At 41.6% G+C, this 13,717-nt stretch overlaps 1 protein-coding gene across 1 annotated transcript; it reads right to left on the bottom strand.

Annotated features, from left to right (window-relative positions):
- Nucleotides 1–11,625: 11,625 nt before the first annotated feature.
- LOC107397315 (alpha-(1,3)-fucosyltransferase 7-like) lies at nucleotides 11,626–13,155 on the bottom strand. Its single transcript, XM_054744245.2, has one exon. It carries the CDS (start codon nucleotides 12,974–12,976, stop codon nucleotides 11,930–11,932), a length of 1,047 nt encoding a protein of 348 aa, XP_054600220.2. The 5' UTR covers nucleotides 12,977–13,155; the 3' UTR covers nucleotides 11,626–11,929.
- Nucleotides 13,156–13,717: the final 562 nt, after the last annotated feature.

Genomic DNA, 13,717 nt, shown 5'->3' with positions numbered 1-13,717 from the left:
GTTAGCACACATAATCTACAAATAATCACCAGTCACAAGGCAGCAACTTGATGCATTTAGTCACCCAGATGGCTTGCTGAAGTTCAAACTGAGCATCAGACGGAAGATGAAAGAGAATGTAAGAGTTTTCACCCACAACCCTCTCCGGCATTTATAGCTGGTCTGAAAAATAGAAAATACTCTGTGAGCAGTAATTGTGTCGATGAAAATAACTTGTTGAGATTATTGACAAATAACAAGTGGTTCCAACTGCAGAACAGCATACCTGAACCTTGAGGCAGATGGTCTGCAGCAGCAGAAGACAACACCAGGTGTCATTTTTGTCAGCTAAGAACAGAAACCGAGGCTACAATTCACACAGGATCATCCGCACTTGATGACAAAAGATTGGAAAAACTTTTTCTGTTCTGAGGAGTCTGGATTTCAGCTCCAACATTCAGATGGTCGGGTCAGAATTTGTTGTCAACCTGAAAACATGGATCCATCCCACGCTGAATCAATGGTTCAGGCTGCTGCTGGTGTAATGATGTGGAGTACATTTTCTGGGCCCATTTTGGACCCATTTTAATGATTTGTTCTTAGGGCATGAAATGACAACCACACACACAAAATGACATTGATGATTTTTAATGAAAGTCTGAACCTGGTAGAGAAAGCCTGCAAACCAGAGCAGACTGCTCAGGAACTTCTCTATGCAGCTGGTTCTTCCACACAATGTTTCTTGATCCTTGGGAGTTCAGTATGCAATAATCTGAAAAGATGAGTAGAAGTGTAATCAGAAGGCAGGCTAGGGTCTTGAAGATACAGGTAGATGGCTGAATAATCCAGTAGGGAGCAGCAGGCTGAAAGCAGGAGTAAAGAAACAAAACTAAGCGTATAATCATCAGGTCAGAGGCTGGCGAGGTATCTATGTAGAACAAGGTGATTCAAACAAATCTGTACAACGAAAACATTGTTGGGAATTAAAAATCAGGCAGGAAAAGGTTGGTGGACATTTGCTACACTGACACTTGAGCGAGGTTGTGGCTAGATGAGGCTTAAATACCTGGAGGAGCAGGCGAGTGACATGATTCATGGGAGCAGGTGTGGGTAGTGATGGGCCAGGCAATACTGAGACTCCGAAGCTTGCTTTCTCAAACCAAACTGAATCAATGTATTATGGAGCGGGGATCCAGAGTGTGATTCATTCCTCTCAGGTCATGTGACAGATGACGTATGTTGCTTTCTGAGCTGCATGAAATTATTTAGGCACAGCTTAAACAATTCAAAGCAATTGATGGTGTGACAGTGTGAGCGTCCAGTCACTGTATCCCGATGGATCATGCGCCCTGGCATCTTGGCCAAGGTGTTGTCACTTTGGCTGACTGGTTAGAGTGCAGGACTCTCACCTGGGAGCCTGGGGTTCAAATCCCACCTGGGCCCTCATTCCTCCATCTTGCCACAATGGCAAAGCATAAAAATGCAATGGCACAGCTGCTGGGTGTTAGTGTCTTTTAGTGGATTAAATATTTGAAAAGTTTGCATTTGAAATTTCGTCATGGCAAGTGTTCCCAGAACAAGCATGAGGCGTGCTTCTGATGTTTGGGAGCATTTTGATTTGATATCTCTTACAAAGGTGAGTATCTTATCAAGTAATGTACAGACCATTGAGCAAATATTCACTTTGTCTAGGAAATACACAAATCAGTAGGTTAAGCAACTGTTTTCCATTAAAGTAAAACTAGTAGTTTCTATCAACCAGGTTAGCTGTGTTCTAAGCATCTGTCCTATTGCAATAACACTTTGTCAGTGTGGAGACACTTGAGAAGTAGGTTACATGCCAATGATGCAATACTACCTGGAAATGTGACTGCTCTCAAAAAATGCTCAAGTTGAAGTTGGTGAATTAAGTTTTGTCAGGAATTTTTGAAAAAATGAACAAAGTCAATCAAACACCAGTAGGCTCTGTGTCTAGGAATAACCATTCACACTTATGTGTGAATAAACAATTGGTTGTTAGTTACGTATTAACATTGAACTATTTTATGTTGGCAGTTTCTAGACAGAAAAACAAATCAATGATACTCTCTGGTGGACATGATAGTGAAGGACACACACTCGTTCTAGTTGAGGATGAAGGCTTTTGTGAACATATTGGATCTGAGCATTGTCCGCCCTAGTTAGTAGATTTTAGGATGCCTATCTTGCCATCACATACCACTAAATAAATGAAGAAATGAAGATGTCCACAGTCCTGCTGGGAGCACAAAAACTTAGCAGAAGCAAAGGAAGCACTAAAGGCAGAGTGGGGGATAAAAGACAAGGTGGTAGGAATGGTGACAGTTGGTGCTGCCAACTTGATTGCCTCAACAAACCTTCTCAACCTGAGACAAATGCCCTGTTTTGCACACATGCTAACAGTGGCGAGTCTAGAAATCTTTTTTGGAGGGGTGGCCAGGTAGGGGTACAAATTTGGATAAGGATGGCACATGTAAACGGGTCATAGCTTTGAAAAAAAAGGGCAATTTTTTAGAAAATTACAAAGCATTAATCATAATCTAACTGGCTACTATAAGCTAAAATAAAGTCAAAGCACAGTACCAACGGTGAACTTTTATCAATAATTATCTGACATTTTTCCAGGCTAGCATTTCAGTGCATTTGAACTTTTTCTTAATTTGTAATTATCTAAATATTTTTCAACTAACAACAGAAATAGATGAGTTTTAAAATGTAATATCAATGAGAAAATGAGAAAATGAAAAAATATCAATGAAATAACATAATCATGAACAAGAAATGAAATGTTTGGCCTGGTTTGGTGTTTTGTTTCAACCCAATAGTCTGATTATCTGAATTTCAGAAATGTTTTGGAACATGAACCAAGCTCAGTTTAATGCTGAAAGTAATAAAACAGTAAAAAACAAACAAACAAACAAAAACAAACAAACAAACAAACAAAAAAACAACTTCCAAATGTCATCTCAGTTGTGCAATATTGTGCACAATTGGTACCATTTGATGCATTGTAGTTCATCTACCTACAGTCCCATATATTACAAGAAAGAAATTTCAGATATATTGATAAAAGATACACACAACACTATAAAAACACATCCAAGCACATATTAAACTATATTAAGGCCTCAGTGCTTACAGTTCTGATAATTTTTGTGTTTATTCTTAAACTTAAAATGATGGAGATGAAATTCTTGTTGATTTTATAGTTTCCTAGAGCGGAAGTTTATAAACTGGTGCAGTGAGGGTGGAGCTAAGCCATTCAGGTTCTTATAAACAGCACAGAGGATAAAACAGTTAAAACATGTCAAAGCTAAGGAGATTTAAAAATTGGGGTAACAATTGCATTTTTCCAAGAGGCACTTTGATTGATGGAAATGTTTATTAAGTAAGTGATGGGAGGCACAAGGTGATCGCAATGCTTCTTGACAAACATTGTGTCGAACTGAAACACACCTCTGCTTTTGGAGTTTTTAAGGAAGTTTATGACTTTAATTACATCCGTGGACAGTATTGCACATAGCTTAAAGTTATCATTTGTAAAAGTTATAGGGATGTTTGTCAATTACTGATTTTTCAAAAGCTTACCAAGCTCATTCACTAATTCAGTAAAATAATTGTTAAACATGTTGGCAACAATGACTTTGTCGGTATTAATTTTACCTTGGTTTTAAGATGCATATCTCCCATTATAAGTGGTTGTTTCCTCATTAATGCATTTATGTTTTGCCACAGAGTTTTACTGCTACCCTTTCCAATTAGTATTTACCTTTCCTAATTTTTTTAATTACCCTGTTTTGTAGGCCTTTAAATATCAGTATGTCTGTGTCCCTTTTGGACTTTACAGCTTTTTTTTAGCGCAGCATCCCTATTTATCATTAATTTCCGCAGATTTTCATTTACCCAAGGCAAAGAGTTTATTTTTTCCTTTTCTTTAAATTACATCTGTGAAGTCATCTCTTATTGACTTAATTTTGTCAGTAAACATCTTGCGGCAATTGTCAAGATCAATAACATGCACTACATCACCCCAGTTTATGTTTCCATATTTCCTTCAAGAATGCTGCTTGCTTTTGTTTTGGTATATTATGAAATATGCATACACTGTTTAAAATAGTGAATCTATTTTTTGTCAACTTCTTGACCACTAAGGTAAGATTGTGATCGGACCATCGACATAAATATATTGTGAGATTGTGATCCGACAGATCAGTTAGCAGGTAATAGCACCTGGTTATTCTGTCTGCTCTATTTGCAAAAATTAGGTCCAATTTTGTGGAGGTGGTTTTGGAGATCCTTGTTGGAGATCGGTTACAGCTTTCAGTTTTCCCCTCTTTGATCACCCATAAGGAAAAACTCTTTATTGTGATTACATTCTATGAGGATTTCTGCTACCTGCATATAGACGGATTCATTTGCTGAAGGCGGCCTATAGATTCTAATGATGTTAAGAGACATCCATTGGATGTTTTTAATATTATGCTTTTATTGATTAAATGTTCCCAATGTTTTACTGTCAGAAATTTGCAGCTTGGCAGGTGGAAATGTTACAGCTGGTACTGCAGTTTTGCTTTCCGGATCGATGCAGGTTTGAAATCAGCCTGCAGGAGAGAAGCTTCACCAAAAGGCTGACAAGAGATGTTGGAAGTAATGCACGTCCTGCATCATGATTAAACATTGATTTAAAAATATGACATGCCCAAATCAACTTTACAATAAGGTTCCCTTTATATGTTTAGTGCAGTTTTAAGCAATTACAGTGCACTTTGATCTCAGACCCCAGGTTTACTGGTGGTTCCAAGAATATTTAATGCCCCTTCTACATCGGGCTGGGTGGCGTCTGGTCCTTCACCGGTAAGATTTGTTCACACGCACTTCTCAAGAAGGTGGAAATCTCTTAGTACATGGGCTGGTGTTACGTTCCCGACATGAGATGGTAAAATGTGAAGGATGGGGATAACATAAGAACTGGACAGTGGATATTAAAAGGGTTTTATTGTTATAAAAAGGTTCTGAAACACAAGCAAACATACGACGGGCATTGTACAGTTTTTCTCAGTTGCTTTGGTACATTTCTCACAACAGAATTAAACTTTGCACAACAGTTAGTTCAACCTCCACAACATGTAGTCATTTTGTCACAACCTAGTGGCGGTTTCACATTCATTTCGTCCAAAGGCAAATGCCTTTGGACATGAAGCAGTTCTGTAAGTACAAAGGTCTAAAGAATGGTCACTTTTGACTTGCTATTCATCACTATCTCCTTGCTTTTATCATGAATGTTACAATTATTTATACTTGTACCGGCTGAATCGTCATTGTCCTTACAACTAATAGTCTTCATTTCATTTTTTGTGTCATTGCACTCAAAACTGTTGAACATCTTGTCAAACAATTTGTACACCTATTTTGAAAACCCTATTTTTAAGGAGTTTCCATGGAAATCTCCATAAATCACTGTTCTCAGGTGAACCTTATCTAACACTAATGGAAATTGGTGTGTGTCCTGGTGACAAATGGACATTGTATGTAATGGTTTGGGATAATGTTAGCTTCCATCACTCTGCTGTAGTCAGGCAGTGGTTTGCAGCACACGACAGGATGCTCATGGAGTTTCTTCCTCCTTACACTCCATTCCTAAATCCAATTGAGGAGTTTTTCTCTTCCTGGAGGTGGAAGGTGTATGACAGGCATCCACATACCCAAATGGCCCTGCTAGCAGCTATGGATGCAGCTTGTGATGACATCACAGCAGAGTCCTGCAGAGGATGGATTCGCCACTCCAGGAGATACTTTCCTCGCTGCATTGCGAGGGATGACATCCGCTGTGATGTAGATGAAAATATGTGGCCAGACAGACAGGAACGTCTGGATGTACCAGAATGATTTACTGTACCTGTATGTTACAGTACTGTGCAATACTGTATGTACTGTTACATGTACTGTATATTGTTCACATTTGTGCACAGCTCTACCAAAAGGGTGATTTTATGTTTACATGTATTCTACAGTAAACAAGTGACTGTAGCATATTTTTCTTTTGCACAATGCTGTAGAATTACAAACACTTCTATACAGTAAAAATGTAAAACGTACGTATTCAGTGTCTCAGTTACTCCCAAAACTCCCATAACATCTACAGTAACTTTACTGCACATTTCAAATGGCTGTACAAGTAGGGCACAGTGCTGTCTTGAGCATTTCTGGTGTCACCAAATATTCTTGCAATGGAAAACACTGAAATTATAAACTGTTATAGCGAAAACATGACAAAGCCATTTGACTATCTTGTTCATAAAGATGGTGTCAAGACTTTTCATTTTGATGGCACCGACAGTTTCATTGACATGAATACTTGCTTTTGAGGAATGGATTATCAATTTTGAGCATGTGACGTGCTTTTGCAGACTATCCAATAGGTTTTGCAGTTTGCACTAATTGTTTTGAGAAATGCACTAACTGCTGTGCAAATGTTAATAGAGTTCTGAGAAACGCACCAAAGTGACTGAGAAAAACTGTAAAAACAATGCAACACACTCAAATTTTCAAAAAGGTTAACATTAAATGACAAATTGTCAACTATAAAAACACCTGGTTAAAACTTTGTTAAAAGCTTAACCGCACGAAGGTGTTCTAAAAGCACCGTGAAGTTGATTAAAGTCTCTAAAACAATTTACTGACTTAAACACCTGGTTAAAACTTATTATAAGTTTTACCAAACGAAGGTGTTTAAAAACGAAGTCAATAAAATTGAAACAAACAAAGTTAACCTTAAGAACCAACGAACACAAGATCCCACAGGATCACTCAAGAGTTTAAACTATAAAAGTTAAACTCATCAAAACGAAGGAAGGAAGGAAGGAAGGAAGGAAGGAAGGAAGGAAGGAACGAACGAACGAACGAACGAACGAACGAACGAACGAACGAACGAGTTAGAACAAAAAGAATGGAGAACAGCAGAACCCCTGCACTGCTGTCTCCCAGACTGCTGAAGGCACAGCTCTTTTATCCCAGGTGTTGGTCATCAGAGGGATTCAGCTCAGCTGTGCTCCTCAGCAGCCTGGGAGGGAGGAGGAGGAGGAGGGGTGGTGTCCGGCTGATCACCAGAGCTGGGTGATCCTGGCTGCTTTTTCCCTTTGGCCAGGCAGGCAGCCGCAACAGCGGGGCAAAAGACATGCAGAGAAGTCGGTAGAGTCTACCCTAAATTAAACAAAGTCGACAGTGAGTGTGGTGTCTGGGAATATTAAATGCTCTGATGTGTTTACATTTGGATGCAGTGGCACCGTCATTCCTATAGAGGGCACAAGAAGCCCCGGGAGGGCTGTTCTAAGAGAGGAAAGCTTACCCACGTTGTTGTGTGATGCTCTTGTTCTAATAAAGAAGCCATTTGCTAAAGAGCCAACTAAATGTCGTTTTTCACCTCGGGAGCATTCCTAACATTTAAATCTGGACACTACAGATTCTTGGCGACAAGGATGGGATATTCTTGTTGGTGAGAAGAGTTTGTATGGAAAAACTCCATTGAGAAAAAAAAGAAAACATGGTGTCAGCAAACTTTGGAAAAGGGGAAGACTTTAACTTTGATGAAAAAGAAGAAACTTTTGAAGCCTATTTGGAAAGGTTAGAGTAGGGTGACCATACGTCCTCTTTCCCCCGACGTGTCCACTTTTCACTCTCTGTCCGGGGCATCCGGGGGTGTTTCCTACATTGATCAAAATGTCCAGTTTTTCATCCAGGAGTAGGGATCGATTTACGGGGGCTAGATATCTTGAGGGAAAGATCCAGTTTCTACCTATATTACAATATTTCTGGATTCTCAGCGTAGCGGGATTCTGTTCAGCGGAGAGGACGCAGAGCGCTGATCGTTGGTGCGCCCGCTGCGTCTGGCGCACGATACATTCTCAAGGTGTTCTGGGGGTGGAGATGGTGGACCGAGTGTGGTGGAGGGTTCCAGAGGCAGATGAGCAGGCACGGGTAAAGTAAAAATAGTTTAATTGTAGACTGGGAGCGACAGGACAAACGAACATGCACAAACAACAATGATCCGACAAAGACAGTAACAAGGAGGGAGGTATAAATACACAAGGGAATCAGGAACACATTGGCAGAGTAATGAGGGACAGGTGAGAACAATAAGGTTAATCAAGGGGCAGGAGAGACACAGTCAGGGAGGCCGGGGCGGATCATGACCGTACCCCCCCCCCCCCCCCCCCCCTTAAGGGGCGGATACCAGACACCCACAAGCCACAAAGCACAGGAGACACGGGAACGAACGAAGACCAGACTCGGGCACACATGACTAGGGAACACAGAAGACGTGACTAGGGAACAAAGAACTCAGTCCGGGGCTGCGGAGCAGGGGCCTCTCGGTTCAGGCGGCACAACTCCGACTTACGAAGGGTCTCTTGAGCTCAGACTAGGAAACTCAGACTCGAGGACTTGGGACCAGGGAAACTCAGACTCGAAGACATTGGACCAAGGAAACTCAGACTCGAAGACTTGGGACCAGGGAAACTCAGACTCGAAGACTTGACTTGACTCGAACATTTGACTCGAAAACTTGACTTGACTCGAACACTTGACTCGAACACTTGACTCGACTCGAACACTTGACTCGACTCGAACACTTGACTTGACTCGAACACTTGACTCGACTCGAACACTTGACTCGACTCGAACACTTGACTTGACTCGAACACTTGACTGGACTCGAACACTTGACTTGACTCGAACACTTGACTCGACTCGAACACTTGACTTGACTCGAACACTTGACTTGACTCGAACACTTGACTTGACTGGAACACTTGACTAGAACACTTGACTGGAACACTTGACTTGACACCAGGAACACTTGACTTGACACCAGGAACACTTGACTTGACACCAGGAACACTAAACAAACTGCAGCAGCAGGCGTGGGACCCAGCAGGAACTGCAGCAGCAGGCATAGGACCCAGCAGGAACTGCCGCGTGGAGGACCTGCAGGCATAGACCCTGCAGGCGTGGACCAGGAAGTGGGATGAAAACCGCAGGAGCGACGCGAGAGAACCAGGAGCGGATGCAGGTACTCGACCACGGTTCAGAGCAGGTGCATACCGTGACTCGACAGGATCCTCTGGCAGGCTCGGGTGAAGGGAAGCAGACCACGGAGCAGGAAGACCAGCCTACCACCCCGGAGAATGATGGCGTGCGTAGGGGTTTTTACCTCCATCAGAATACTCCAGGAACGGCAGTTTCCGTGACGAACAGGACGGGGCGAAACAGCAGGAGAGGAGAATGACCCCGACCATCCCGAAACAGCTAGGATGCGCCGGAATCTCCCAGAGGGCTCGACCACCCCGAGAACAGGTAGGATGCCCCAAAAAACCAAAAAACTCCAGGCCGAAATCTCCCTCCGCTGAAAGGGAACAAAAAGAAAAAATAATCCTCAAGAAACAGGTGTTAGCTCACCACAGGTCCAGGTTGGTCAGATCATTCTGTCGTGTTCTGGGGGTGGAGATGGTGGACCGAGTGTGGTGGAGGGTTCCAGAGGCAGATGAGCAGGCACGGGTAAAGTAAAATAGTTTAATTGTAGACTGGGAGCGACAGGACAAACGAACATGCACAAACGGCAATGATCCGACAAAGACAGCCACAAGGAGGGAGGTATAAATACACAAGGGAATCAGGAACACATGGGCAGAGTAATGAGGGACAGGTGAGAACAATAAGGTTAATCAAGGGGCAGGAAAGACACAGTCAGGGAGGCCGGGGCGGATCATGACAGGAGGAGAAGCCGGCCGGTGGTCCGAGGTGAGGAACTGGAGCAGGCACTCCCAGGGGAGAGCCTCCCCGCTGGATCCTTTAGGAGGTCGGTTCATTCTGTCACACGTGCTGGTGAGTGAAGCGGAGGTGAGGATCCACACGCGGGTGAAGAAGCAGGCAGGCAGACAAACTGGAAAACGTAAAAGTTTTCTAATGATGAATGCACGCAGGACATGGAAACAATGAACCGACAAAAGACACAGAACTAAGAGGGTTTAAATACATGAGGGCTGGGAGCTTGGGTGATTGGAAAACGAGAGGCAGGTGGGAGCAATTAACAGAGACACGACTGAATAGAATGGGGAGACAGGACAGGGTGTGACAGCTGCCTTTTTGTGAAGATCTCTATATTCTTTTGTAGAAATGTTGTAAAGCTCTGGGAAATCCGACACAGCAAGGATTAACTTTTCCTTCTTGTTTGCCCGAAGATGTACTGAGAAGCATCCTGTCCGCTCATTGGTCAGTCAATAAAACCTCCGCTGATTGGTCATTGTTCGAGCGACAGCGATGAAAAGTTGAAATATTTCAACATTATGGGATTGTGTCGCTGGCTCGCCTGTGCACGACTCATGCACAAGCACAAAATTTCACATGCATGTTTTTTGCGTGTCGCTTAGCAGGAAGAAGGCCCACGATTATCGTTTTGTCGCGCATGTCTCATTGAAAATGAATGGAGGAGAGGCGATATCGCCTCCCGTGTGTTGAGCCCATTAGTCTCTTTATGACGTTAAATTAGATGCTATATTTCCTTCTACAGGAGCCCATGAGGACAAAATGTATTTACTGATTTGTAACAAGAGGTTCCAAAACTTTCACCATTCGTAAACGTTGTTGTGTTACACATTTACCTTTTCACTTGTTGCCAGTGATGAAATGGAGTATGATGTGCTTGTCATTTGGTTGCAGGTTGACTGATCTGACAAAGCACTCATTTGAAAATTGCGCTAACAAACAAGGATAATTAAACCTAATGGCCATCAGTTGGCAAGGTCCTACTCGAACAGAAAAATGCTGCTTGCTTGCAACGATTTAGGTATATTTTGCCCCCAATCGTCAGGGAAAATACCAGTTGTCAGGGCCACATTTAAATTTTTTAATGCCATAAACTGAAAACTGAATTAAAACTTTGTTCAGTTTTTCTTGGCTATTTACTTTCTAGAATAAAAATAAACCAGATTCAGGTTCCCCCTGAATGCTCAAAACAGAATTGAGCTTTAACCCTTTGATGCATGATGGTCACTACAGTGGACAGGTACTCAAAATTGTTATTTGTTTTTTTTTTATTATTATTTTTGCTATTAAGCACGGCTGTTGAAGACTTTATTGCATTTGAGCCCCTCCATTTGGACTTTAGTAAGTCAAGCCAACATATTTCATGTTCAGAATGCACGCTGTCCACTGAGGTGGACATGTAATAAATTATTTGTAAATTAAATGTTACAAAAAATATTTGTTGAAATTTGTTTCATTCACACCTAAAGATTAATGAAAAAAATTGTTAAAAAATCATGGTTGAAGATTTCATAATTCATGCATGAATTCACTTTCTCTGTGAAATGCCACCCTGATGAGTGACTGAGTAAACAAAAGTTCAAAAGTAAATTTTTCATTTTAGGACCTAAAATGATTCAGGGTTACATAATACAGAAGAGTCACTCGGTTTCTAGGAAACAAAACACCTTCATTTTAAAATGCATGTCAGTTTAAAGTACTATTTAAAATGACTTGCACCTGCACAATGCAGCAATCATGCAACAGATCAAATTCTGAACAATGATACAGTACAGTAGTTCTGACGTTGAGAAGGAATAAATAAACAACTATTAGTAACAGCAGAATTTAATTAGACTGGGGAAGTTTAAAGCTTCAACGAAGCAGGTTTCATTTCAGGAGAGAAGAACATCAGCTGCAACCAACAACCACACATCCTGGGGTGAGATAAACCAATGTTATTTGTGTCTCACGCTGCAGGATATGACCATTTCGTCCCTTTTTAATCTGAGTATTGTATATGGTAGGCAGACTAGCGGTGGAAAATAATTTTAAAACACTTCACAATGGGAATATTCATGATGACTGTAGCATTATGACACCTATAGACGTGGACGTTTTCTGTAGATTCATATTAAAGAGTAGTTTTGTCCCAGGACTCTAGATCATAATAAACCTTGTGCTGAAGCAAAGTATCGTAACGTGTGCAGATTTTGCACACCATTTCCCTCCAGCCTTTGTTCATTTTCACCTTCCAGTGCTTTTTCCAGTTAAAGTATTCGTTGTACCTCTTCTTGTCAAATGCAAGCTGTTGCAGGTACGTTCCCAGATCTTTTATTGAAGCAAACTCGTCAACGTGAATAAAAGAATGTTCCGGAGCCACGGCTTTGTAGTGATTTATGGATGGTCCCAGCACAACAGGCACAGCTCCTGCTAGGTAAGCGTTGTACCACAGCTTTTCTGTGATGTAGTCTTTGCTCACAGAATTCTCAAAAGCTAAATAAAAGTAGCAGCGTGAGATGGTAGGTAAGAGGTCTTCAGAGGAGAGAGGTGTATTACTCCAGCGGCCATAAACCTTAATGGGAACTGTAGCACTCAGCTCTTTGTACACTTGGCTTCTTTTGTAGTGGCTCCTGTAGTTGCTGACCACCCAGCAGACCAAAGAGCTTTTATTCACACGCCTGTCCTCCACCAGGTGTTCCTCAGTCTCCACAGGTAGCAGCTCACCATACGGTACAGTGATATCAGCATCTCTCCTGTAGGATATGGTCATGTTGAAGAGATTAGCAAACCGCCGCAGGTCTCCGTTGTTATCAGGGGACTCCAGGGACATCCAGGCCCACCTCTGACCCTGTGGACGAGGGAGGTCAGTGGGCAGCTTCTGACTTCCATCAATCAGTTCTCTGTTATGGAACGCTACAACATCAGCAGCGGGGTAGAAGGAGCGCTGGTCCACCAGCTTACAATGAGGTATTTGGTAGAGATCCCAGCAAACGTCACCCTTCAGACTGAATGACTGGCCAAAAGGCCAGTGCCAAATCAGGATTGTCAGATTTCCATCACTCCTTAATGGATTTAGGGTGGGGTACTGGGTTATTCTAGGCCATCCATGGTAGAAGATGAACACCATAACACCCAGAATGCAGAAAAGGACAAACCTCTTTATGAAACTGAACTCCATATTTTCAGTGTTTCCACCTGTCCTGTCATGAAGAAATTACAAGAATGATTTACTTGGAAATGCTGCACATAAAAAAAATCATTTTTTTCTAATCTTTAAATGATGCTGGTAAAAGTTCTTGTTGGTCCAGTCAAAAACATTCAACCCTTTTGGTTAGACCTAAAAAAATGGGACTATTTCTCGATTTAAAACAATTTGTTGGAGCATCCTCACTACGTTTAAATAGAATATTTCAAAGCTTTTAAATTGTAGTGATAATAAGAACGTCTCACTCACCATGCAGCAAAATGTTTTGAAAGTATCCCCCAGAATTCTTTAAACAGTCAAGAACAGAAGTGAGTTAAAGAGATAGAAAAATACAGCTACTAGACCACTGATTCTCTACACATCTGTAAATTTAGATAAAATATTGAAACACAACTATAAAAAAAAACTTACTCTGACCTCTCGTTTTCCGAGTTTTTGTGGAAGTCTGTTTAACTCAAGACGTTCTGCCTTATTGGCAAAGGCATTTGCTCACTTAGAGTCCTGAGCGCAAGTCTAACTTCCTGAGAGAAACAGGAAGTGATCATAATACTGAATTAGAATCAGAATCATGTTGCTTTCCGAGGAAATGAACGTGTCACATTATAGGAATTGTTTTGATTGATTAGATTTACATAGCACTTTTCAAAGCACTCAAAGTGCTTTCTGTTATTCTTGCACTCACACAGCTGGTGATTGTAAGCTACTAAGTAGTGG

This window comes from Nothobranchius furzeri, chromosome 6 (assembly GCF_043380555.1).
Source record: "Nothobranchius furzeri strain GRZ-AD chromosome 6, NfurGRZ-RIMD1, whole genome shotgun sequence".
Taxonomy (NCBI): domain Eukaryota; kingdom Metazoa; phylum Chordata; class Actinopteri; order Cyprinodontiformes; family Nothobranchiidae; genus Nothobranchius; species Nothobranchius furzeri.
This window is presented reverse-complemented; position numbering and strand designations above follow the sequence as displayed.